Below are 11,054 nucleotides of genomic sequence, written 5' to 3'. Positions count from 1 at the left end.
ATTTAATATCATCCATCAATTACCTAATCTAATGGCCATAATTACTTCTTACACTTTTTAGACAAAACACAATTTGTAGAAGAACCCCACCCCTTGATTAATTTCATTAATAATATATTAAATATTAAAAAAAACTTTGTAATTATCAAAAACAGCACATAAGGTATATGACCTAATTACCCTTACACTTAACTACAAAAAGTAACAAAGTTAATGTTAGGGGCCAAAATTGTTATAAAATGCAACCTCAAAGTTTAATATGTTAAAAGATTATTTTTTGAACTGAAAGGGTTAAACTAGCTAAACCACAGAGGCCAAAACAGTAATTTACTCAATAACATATCAACATACCTTTTAATTTTTCAACAATGCAATAATCATTTTCTCAATTTCACCAACACATTTTGAAGATCCAACAATTCATAATTTCATTGTCCCTGTCCTCTTTTTTTTATTTCAACAAACATCAGACAAGGAAATTTACATCACAAATATGGACCTAAAGATAGCAAAATAAGAAGCTAAAGCATCTCCAATCACACTTTGACTTCTTTCAATAGTAAAATGCGCGAAAACGGCTTCATTGACTGCATTCATCGTAGTAATTATCACTTATAACAGAAACAAACCGCTCAAGCCAAGGAAGCTGGTGGAGATCCTTAATTGTGTTATCAATGTACGAGGTGTCCTCGTCTGCACACGAGGATGATGATGATGAGGAGGATTCACATGGGTTCGTATGGTGGTCACTGAGGCTAAACCCACCGGCAAGAAATCTTTGAATCAATGCGAGTTGTGATCTTTCTTGGTCAGAGTAAGCATCCATCATGTTTGAAAGCGAACCAAAAGACTCCCATGCCCATTCCTCAAACTGTTGGCCAGGGTCGGAAGGAGTGGTAGAGGTAAGGGTAAGTTGGTCATTTTCTTCTTCTTGTTCTTCGTCACCCCACGATGCACATTCGCATGTTTGTTGACCGTTTACATATTCAGCACCGCAAGAATAGCAGAACTCGTGTCCACACCTGCACAATTATATGCACCAGTTTTATGCATGAATTCTTGAAAAACATGAGAATTTTTTTTTTAAATAAAATTGGGATCTGTGAGTTTGTTAATTAATCTGCTTTATACAACAAAAAATTACACGACCCATAGGAAGTCAACGATAAACTAACTAAACTAGGGGTGACAGTCGTGTCAGGTTGGCAGGTTGAATCGTTGAAGCCAAACACAACTCATATTTATTTATGTCAAAGACGTCAACCCTAATCTGAGCACACTTAAAATTGTGTAGCCCACACACGATTCATTTAACCCATTTATCAAAACGAGTCAAACGGGTTGCAAATGGGTTGTAATCAAAGTGTAGACGGGTTGCAATAAATGGGTTAAACAGTTCATAAACGTGTTGGTGTCAACCTGTTTAATTAGACGGTTTGACGGGTCGACCTGTTTAATCAAATTAGATAAACCGGTCAACCGATCATGGGGTGTTTGTTAAACGGATTAAACATGTCAACTTGAACGTGGCCCGTTTATCAAACGGGTCAAATTAATATGACAAAACAATACCTAATCATCTTCATGGACATATTTTTGTCTCTGTCAATCATCAATTGTCATACTTTGACTTTCAAAGTCAAACATTGTTTAATCTTTAAATGAATTTACTTAGTTTCTAACAAACAACCGATATGTATGTCTAAATCAGGAGTCAAAAGATCATACCAGCAAGTCAAATCATAGCAACCATGGGTCAACTCAATCATCCTCTCACACATCTGGCAACGTTTCCATCGTCTATTCTCAACAAGACAGTCAAAAGCAGCATCACCGTCAACGACATCCATCTCCTCTGCTGAGACCTCCTGAAACTCATCACAACTAACTGAAGCATGCCAACGGACCCCACATTTCACGCATATAAATCTACTACAAACAGGACACTTAACACGATTATCTGTCGAGTCTGCGTCAGAACTAGGATCAAGAAGAACCGCACAGTCAGCAAAAGGACAGTAAAACTTGTCAGCCGCACACGCCTTTGGTTCCAAAAGAGCTTCCTCTAACGACATAAAAGAGCCAACAGGAAGAAAAGACTTATGTTCAGGGGCAGAAATGTAATATCTGCATTTTGGGCTCGGGCACCTAATGGGAACCTCAGATAGCCCAACTTTTTCATCGACATAAGCCTTCAAGCAATGGGAACAGCATTTGTGTGAGCATTTCAGTGTGACCGTCATGAACGATGGTTTATCTTCACAACATATTAAACAATTTTCAACAGTTGGATCGCCCTTGGCATCATGAACGACGACCCCAATTGCCACTCGCGCCAGGTGCAATGGAGGCTCGAGATTGACATCAGGAACACATTTTAGAACAAAATGTTCAAGATTTTTAACATGTTCTAGTATTCTTCGTTTCAATGCCATGAGAAGTGGATTCTCAGGCACTTCCTCATTTGTAATCTGCCAAAAGATAATTGTTCAAATGCTAATACAAGATAGAGTTAACTTCCATTTTGCTCCCTGTGATTTGGTCATTTTAACGGTTTTGCCTCAATAGTTTAAAAATAACCATTTTCCTCCCTGATTTTTCTAACTTATCGTCATTTTGCTCCCCGCCTCTAACTCCATCCAAAAAATCCATTAACTAGAAGGGTATTTTGGTGATTTTATAGATAAAAGCAAGGGCATGTAAGTCTTTTCACCTAAATCAACCTATAACTTGTTTATTTACATGTATATAAGTAATTCTTTTCTGATCCCCCATCTTTCCAACCACTCTTTCTACCGGCCACCACCATCCACAACCATCCACCACCACCTGCAACTAACACCTGCCGACCAAGACTACCACGACTTTTAACTAAACGTTTTAATTGAGTTAGAGCCAGGGAGTAAACTACCGAAATACCCCTACTTTTAATTGAACGTTTTAACTGAGTTAGAGCCAGGGAGCAAACTGGCGACAAACTCGAAAGATCAGGGAGGAAAATGGCTATCTTTAAACTATTGGAGCAAAACCGTTAAAATGACCAAACCACAGGGAGCAAAACGAAAGTTAACTCTACAAGATGATACCAAAAAAAAAAACAAAATTTCATATGACATGCTTAGGAGCGGCTCAACTGTACAAAAAAAATAAGCTGAAGCTTGGGGCCCCATATGTAAGGGGCCCAAGTTTTATTAGGGCTTGACTACGTTCGATTCACGTTCAATTCTTCCTCTACGATCACAACTCCCTCATCTCTCAACCTCTCAAATTTTCTGTTAAAATTATGTAATTCTGTGCCTTTTAGAAATCGCGTACAAAAGTATGTGTCATCATATTATCACGTGTTTGGATCCTAAGCAAAGAAAAAAAATTACGAAAAGAGCCCCAATTTTGGAATCCGCTTGAGGCCCCAAAAGGTTGAGCCGCCCTGCATATGCTTTTGAATAAATGAATGTAATGATCATAAAATAATCAACAAAGAATTGACTCACCTGATCAAATAAGATTTGGGAATCGGTAAAAGCATATACCCTTTTGACGTTACGTCGAATTGCTTCAACTAAACCATCCATCAAAGCTAGATAATCAGCTACATCTTCTTCAACAAAAAATTCAAGCTTTTTCTGAACCCGAATCATAGGAACCTCATTAGGTCCTTCCATGATCACCCCAATTCCAGACACCCCAAAACCTCCATTCCCCGGGTCCGAAACCGACACACCCTTGAACAACATTCGAACCGAAAACTCATCAAGTTCGTCATCACCATTCTTCACAATTTCTTCCAACTCATCCTCATCTCCACAACAACTTCTAAACTCATCTTCATCATCTCCAAATTCCAGCTGAACTACACCCTCCATTTGAGTTCAAACTCTGTAAAATCCACACAAACCCATCAAATTTCAGAATAATCTCATCAAATTAAACCAAACCCAGATCACATAAGCTACAATATTCAAAACCCATATTGAAAAATACTAAATTTAAATTAATCCCTTCAAAACTAAACCAAACCCAGATCACATAAGCTTCAATATTCAAAACCCATATTGAAAAATACTAATTTAGATTAATCCATTCAAATTAAACCAAACCCAGATCACATAAGCTACAATCATCAAAACCCATATTGAAAAATACTAATTTAGATTAATCCCTTCAAATTAAACCAAACCCAGATCAAATTAAATCACATAAGCTACAATATTCAAAACCCATAAGGAAAAATACGAACTTGATCAGCAAACTGAAAAGGGGATATGAATATATGATCTTGAAAATTACAAAATTGAATAAATAATGTGAAGTAAAGTGAAGGTTCCATAATCCATACCTGTGTAATGATGAGTTTGGTACTAAATCCATAAACAAATTGTTTTGAAGGAATAATTTTTATCTGAAATCACAACAAATCTTTGAATTTCTAATACTTTGACTAAAATAAGATGTAAGAACCCTAATCTGACAAAACTGTCGCTTGTTTTTTTCACATAAAACTACTTTTTTTCTTTGGTTTTATTATTATTTATTTATTATTGTACGAAATTTATTGGAAAGTTTAAAATACGATTTCTCGCGTTTGGGGAAAGAATAGAATCATCCGTGACTGTTAGGTTTTGGCGTGATGTGGAAGCGAAATGGACAATTTATAGTGTTAAATAAAGTTTAGACATATTGTATTCATAAAAATTTTATAAACATTTAGGTATTCATGTAGCAAATAACTGATTTTATTAGAAACTCTGTGAAAATTATTGTATTGTAAGATCATAAACATATGAAATTAAATCCATAACATTTTTTTTTTTAGAAAAATAGATAAATCTCTATAATTAATAAGTAAGTACATGTGATGTCAAGTGACACATTCTATAGCCTCAACATTGTTTTTTTTTTTTTTTTTGATACTATACACACCCCCCCTATTTACTAATTACACCCCCTATAAAAACATCACATCTATCAATCCATCCATCAATCCTTTGCTTTTTATTTTTAATCTTTTTTGTCTTTTTGTTGTATTTTTATTATATTTAAGTGTCTTTTTGTTATTATTATTATTTACTATTAGTAATGTATTATTATTATTATTATTATTATTATTATTATTATAACCTATAAATAAGCAACTATATTTGTCTTTGATAGGTTGTACCAGTGGCGGACCCAGAAATTTTTTCATGGGGGTGCGGATAGTGAATTTCATAAGAGAATTTCCTACATAAGAAAAACAAAAAAGAGCGACAAAAATATATCAAATAATAACGTGAAAAAATAAATTAATAAAATATTATATTATCTAAACCAAATTCAATCTAACTTATAATAAAAGACTCCACATAATGTCACATGTCATTCTTTCCTTCAACCTCATAAATTTTATTTATATTTGTTTAATAAATTTCTTTTATTATTAATATTAATATTAATTAATAACCAATATATATAGATATCACTTATTTTTATCCTTATCTTTATCTAAAATTAAGAGTAAATTACAAGTTTTGTCCTTTATGTTTGTACCAAATTGCAGGCGTTGTCCTTTGCTTTTAAATTTGACGAGTTTTGTCCTTAACGTTTCAAAATTTGACGAGTTTTGTCCTTAATAAATAACTTTAATTTTGCAATTTAGACCATTTGTTTTTTGTTTTTTTACTTTTAACTCAAAGTTTTTCATATTTTGCAATATAATCTCAACTTCTTTTTATTTTCAATTTTGGTCCACCATACTTTTCATCTTTCACAAGTTTTTCGTTTTGTTCTAAATTTTGTGAGTTAACGCACCACAACGTGCGTGTGGGGTTCAACATTTTTTTCGTATATTTTTTCCCATTTGACTGGTTCGTGGCGTCACATCTATTTTTCTGCGTTTGACAAGTTTGTCCAACACGCGGGTCCTGGATGGACTTAGTTATTTTTTTCTATGTTTTACGTTTCGGTTTAATTTATCAGCAACGAGCATGCGTGATTCAAAGATTTGACGTCTGTTTTTCGCTCGACGTTATTTTTGTTCCCGTTTTTATTTATTTTGTTTTTACGAGCTTTTCCAGTGTTGGTGGTCGCTGACAATGGTATAGTATTGCTACTACTTAACACAGTTTTGTAACAACCGCTGCAATGGAGGGGCTTAATACTAGTATATAAATAAATAGTTGCTTGATGGTTACTATGGTTTGTGGCAGATAGTGAAAAGACACAGCTAAAGAAATAAATATAATATAAAAAAAGTAGTAGGGGACGTACACTTTTAAGAGATAGATTCCCATATTCACCTAAACCATCCATCATCATCTTCCATATTTTTTCTTTCTAAGTTTCAGACTCACCGGAGCACAATGATACCTCTTGCATTCCGGTAAAACTCTTAAAAATTACATCAGAAATCTTCTCTTTTAACTTTTATTATAGATTTGCCGAGTTCAAGGGGTGCGATTACAAAATTTCAAGAGGAGCTTCGGTAGTAGCCTTCGCTCTCTACAGTTAAAGAGATGTCTGGATTTTCAACAGATCAGGTATAGTTTTTAATTCCCATGTTTCAAGTTTCAACTTAGTTATATAATCTAGCTAGGTTAAGGGTCTTGTTTTAGTTTAAATGAGTTTGTTTGGATAATATATATTTTGTAACTACTCAAGCTTGTTCACCTAAATTTTGTAACTAATATTAGTTCACTTTTAGGTGTTCAAGTCTCGTGAAGAGTTGATGGAATGGGTTAGAAACACCGGACGTAGTCTTGGTTACGCTATTGTGACTAAAAGATCGAAAGCTAAAAATGGCTACGTGTCTAAAGTTGTACTTATGTGTGATCGTGGTGGTGTGTATAAATCAGATGGAGGTGCTAATGTCTCATTTAAATGATAAAGGGTATACTTTTGAAATTTCTACCAATAGAGTTTCAAACATGTTGGAAGACTTATTCTTTGTTCCTAAAATCTCATACAAGTACTTCCTTGATTTTCCACATGTGTTGCTTATGGATGTCACATACAATACGAACAAGTATAAATTGCCTTTTCTTGAAATTGTTGGTGTAACTTCTACCAACAAGACAATCTCCATAGCTTTTGCAGTTATGCGTAAAGAAACATAGGAGAAATATCTTTGGGCATTAAACTGTTTAAAATCAACTCTGGTGAAACAAGTCCGTTCATAAATCAAGATATTTACGGAAAAAAACCATTCAAGGATGATCCTGGTGAACCAAGTCCGTTCATGACACAAGATACAGACGGACAAGGTTTTTTTACCAACCTTTTAAACACACCGGGATATGATTTCATGGGGTTGAACCAAGATATTGTCGGACAAAGTTCTTTCGCCAACTCTACAAGTGCGCCAGGCTATGACTTCATGGGGTTGAACCAAGATCAAGCATCACAGGTGATACACAACTATATTCATCTAATTCCAAAAATCTTCCATGCGTATGTTACACGCATACATAACGTGTTAGGTGATGGAAATTGTGGGTTTCGGGCGACAGCTTCTGCTCTCGGGTACGGTGAAGATGAATGGTTATTTATCCGGAGATCACTGATGGAAGAGCTACTCGAGTTTAGAAATAAGTACACTAAGGCTTTCTTAGGCTCATTCAAAGATGTGTTCACGTCCTTGGCTTGGTCAGGATCGGGGTTTGCACCTGAAAAACACTGGATGATTATGCCAGAGGCAAGATTCTTGATTGCGAACAAGTTTAATGTGATCGTTCATTTTTTATCTCAAGAAAAAAGAAACAGTTCTACTTGTTTTTCGCTTTGGAGAGGCCCTCACGAGTTCCCAGAAAAAAAAATAATTACAATTGCACACGTGAATGGTAACCATTTTATAATGGTAGAATTGCAAGGAGAGTATCCAATTGCCAGCACAAACAACCTATGGAAATTAATGAGAGAAAATGATGCAGCTGGCTGGGAGAATATATTTGAATCACGTCAAAATATGTATAAGTCTTGGATAGCACAACCTGCTACATTTGGGGGGAGTATAGATTAAACCTCGGTATGTAAATTATTAAATAATAATAATTTTATAAAAAGTACTTATTTTTATATAGCTTTTGTTACAGCTATAAATATAATTTGATAAATTATAACAATAAAAACTAATAATAATTACTATATCATTACTACTACTAATAATAAATATAATAATAATAATAATAACTAATTAAATAATAAACAAATACAAACAAATACTAAATAACTAATAATTAAATAAATGAATAAATAAAAAGACAATAAAAAGACAAAACAGGCTAAAAACAAAAACCAAATGATTGATGGATATGATATTTTTGATAGAGGGGGGTGTAATTAGTAAATAGGGGAGTAAGAATAGAATGAGCCTTTTTTTTCTCTTTTTTTGTTAGGGTGTAAGGGGTGCTCACCTAATAGATGAGTCCCCCATCTTACACCTAACCAATCACATGGTGCCACGTCAACTCTCCTAATACACTCCCCTAATTCCCCTTTTTGATGGCGGCACTCACCTATTAGGTGAGTTCAAAATTATTTTTTTTTTGTTAAAATTATGAATGTTTAAAAATTTATATAAAAGACATTTCATTAAATTTAAAAAAAAAATACATTCAAACTAGAAAAAAAAAACACATTCAAACTAGAAAAAAAAAACACATTCAAACTAGAAAAAAAAATACATTCAAACTAGAAAAAAAAATACATTCAAACTAGAAATCGCATGGCCACCCGTACTTGTTAGCGATTTCTCGCTTTCGGGCTAGGATGATCGGCAACATACTTGGCGGAACATCGTCGTGCGGCTTAAGGAAGGTTTTCATATCTCGATCGTAATTGTAGTTTTTCATCGTCTCGATTTGTACCGATATGAGCTCGCGAGACTCCGACTCTCTTTTTTTCCTCAATTCGATCGCCTCCAATTCTACCGCTTGCTTCGCTTCTTTCATGGCGGTGTACACTTTGAATTGTGCCGCCAACTCGGCCGAGCTTCCCTCGGACGATGTAGCTTGACGCTTGTCTCGCCGTTGTGCTCTTTGTGGCGAGGGATCTTCGTTAATATCCGGTATTGAAAAGTCTACGTCAACCGGCTTTCTTTTATGTGCCGAACCTTCACCTTCCTCGCCCATCAATGGGACTTGGGCCCATTTCTCGTGTTTTCGAACGACCTCCCACGCCTCGATGTGTTGAAAACCGCTTGGAAATCTTTCTTTAAATTCTTTTAACGCGACTTTCATCACGTCGAGATCTTGACATCCACTTGCTCGTGTGCGATCCTACATGTTATAAAATAAAAAAAAATAGAAAGTGTTAAAAAAGTATGAACTTAGAAAAAAAATAAAAAATATGCAATGTTAAAAAAAATATAATTTTTACCGCTTGTTGGTATAGGCCGTTGAAAAAGTTTATTTTCGCATGCATCGGGTTCCATTTAGACCGTACTTGATGAACGGTCCGGTTACTTCCACCGATAGTTTTGTTAAAGTGCTCTAAAATTTTACCCCAAAAACTTTCGCGACTTTGTTGATTGCCCTTTTTTTTGTTGGTAGAACAATGTACCCACGCCTTCGCCAACGCCTCTTCTTGTTCTTTTGTCCATTTTTCGCTCACCGTTTTCCCTTTTTTTTCTCGAGCCTCGTCTTCTTCGTTGCCCGCGTCTTCGTCCACATTATATTCATATTCCTCGTCGTCGTCGCCCAAATTTTGAGTTTCGGGCACTACCTCATCGTCCTCGTCGTCCTCGTCAATAGGTAGAGGACGTTCGACATTTCCTCGTGTAGAAGGAACTTGTGGAGAACGATAAGCATATGGGTCGAAGGCGGGGGATTGAGGAGGAGCGTCCATTGATAGCAAATTTTGAAAATAGCCGAAATTGGGTTGTTGGGTGTTGTAAAACGAGGGGTGTGGAGGTTGTTGGAAAAAAAACGGGGGTTGTGAAGTGTATCCGAAAGGGGGTTGTGGTTGAGCATTTGCACCGCTCGAACCATCTCGAGACGGTTTCGAGACCCGTCCCTTAGTTTTTTTCTTGGCCTCGCGGGATCGGTTCTCCATTGCTCGGTGTATAAAAAATAAAAAGTGGAGGAGGTTTGGTTGGAGAGTATAAAAAATAAAAAGTGAAATGGTTGTGGTTGGAGAGTTTAAAAAAATATAGAGAATGAGATGGGTTGTGTATAAAAAAAGGGTGAGAATGAGATGGGTTGTGTATAAAAAAAGGGTGAAAATGAGTTGGGTATTTATATAGTTTAAAAAAAGTGATTTTTTTTTTTTTTATAAAAAAGTCGACCGTTCAACGGTCATATTCCTCGATCAATGTGCAAATTCAAGCGGTAACCCCACACCCAAATTGAACCCCGATTCGGGACCCCGCGGGGATGGCGGCGGTGTTCCCGATCGGGGAAATCATTCACCGAGCCACTCCCCGATTGCGCCCCGTACACCCTTAGTATTAACCTGTCTTGATTCACGATCCGTGAACCACTTCTTTTAAACTTCCCCAATCATTTCCTTATTTCCTCCTGTAATCGAATTTTTTAAAATTATTTTTTTATGAAATTTAGTAAAGTTGGTGAAGGGGTATGGTCCCAAAACGACCATTACCCGCATCAAACAAACCCCTACCAGTAAGCAAACCGCACCCATGCGGTCACATCCTTCGAACCCATTCGGTTCGAAGATGAATAGCTTGACCCAAGTACGAAAGAAGATGAACATATCGATGCGGCTGGCACCGCATCATATGGCCATTTTCGTCACGACAAGGGAAGCGAGCAAATAGTCTCCACATACGATGATGCGGCCAACACCGCATCTCGCGTATTTCTTGATCACAAGTAAGAGACGCGGTAACTTCAGATGTTACCGCATGCAGCGATGCGGCTCGCACCGCACCCTGCATATCCAGCAAGTGGACTGACACGCCAGGCAAGTGGCTGACACCACGAGGCAAGTGGCGCCGGCGACAGTCCCCTGTCAGAGCTATTAAAGCAATGGGCTGACGTGGCGTAACCCCCACGGCCGGCGAGACTGACACACCTGCAACGGTGCAGCTCGTCGTCAGCCCATCCATCAATCTCCTCCTT

The 11,054-nt window shown here is 36.5% G+C and overlaps 2 protein-coding genes across 2 annotated transcripts; both read right to left on the bottom strand.

Annotated features, from left to right (window-relative positions):
* Window positions 1–342: 342 nt before the first annotated feature.
* Window positions 343–4,525, bottom strand: LOC110937105 (E3 ubiquitin-protein ligase RNF216). Its single transcript, XM_022179514.2, has 4 exons — window positions 4,337–4,525; window positions 3,492–3,876; window positions 1,729–2,471; window positions 343–1,022 (listed from the first exon to the last, which is right to left on the bottom strand). Exons 2-4 carry the CDS (start codon window positions 3,861–3,863, stop codon window positions 581–583), a joined length of 1,557 nt encoding a protein of 518 aa, XP_022035206.1. The 5' UTR covers window positions 3,864–3,876; window positions 4,337–4,525; the 3' UTR covers window positions 343–580.
* A 4,124-nt stretch (window positions 4,526–8,649) lies between these two features.
* Window positions 8,650–9,908, bottom strand: LOC110937104. The gene is made up of 2 exons (XM_022179513.2): window positions 9,352–9,908; window positions 8,650–9,251 (listed from the first exon to the last, which is right to left on the bottom strand). Exons 1-2 carry the CDS (start codon window positions 9,817–9,819, stop codon window positions 8,688–8,690), a joined length of 1,032 nt encoding a protein of 343 aa, XP_022035205.1. The 5' UTR covers window positions 9,820–9,908; the 3' UTR covers window positions 8,650–8,687.
* Between the last annotated feature and the right edge of the window lie 1,146 nt (window positions 9,909–11,054).

The sequence above is a fragment of the Helianthus annuus genome, chromosome 9 (genome assembly GCF_002127325.2).
Source record: "Helianthus annuus cultivar XRQ/B chromosome 9, HanXRQr2.0-SUNRISE, whole genome shotgun sequence".
NCBI classification, from domain to species: Eukaryota; Viridiplantae; Streptophyta; class Magnoliopsida; order Asterales; family Asteraceae; genus Helianthus; species Helianthus annuus.
This window is presented reverse-complemented; position numbering and strand designations above follow the sequence as displayed.

What these genes read in the sequence shown, in the direction of transcription:
- LOC110937105 (XM_022179514.2), bottom strand. Translation starts at nt 3,863, where the DNA reads ATGGAGGGTGTAGTTCAGCTGGAATTTGGAGATGATGAAGATGAGTTT. An exon ending in CCCAAATCTTATTTGATCAG is followed by an intron (nt 2,472 to 3,491) that starts GTGAGTCAATTC and finishes ATCTTTTGGCAG; the next exon opens with ATTACAAATGAGGAAGTGCC. An exon ending in TGCTATGATTTGACTTGCTG is followed by an intron (nt 1,023 to 1,728) that starts GTATGATCTTTT and finishes ATAATTGTGCAG; the next exon opens with GTGTGGACACGAGTTCTGCT.
- LOC110937104 (XM_022179513.2), bottom strand. Translation starts at nt 9,819, where the DNA reads ATGGACGCTCCTCCTCAATCCCCCGCCTTCGACCCATATGCTTATCGT. An exon ending in ACGGCCTATACCAACAAGCG is followed by an intron (nt 9,252 to 9,351) that starts GTAAAAATTATA and finishes TATAACATGTAG; the next exon opens with GATCGCACACGAGCAAGTGG.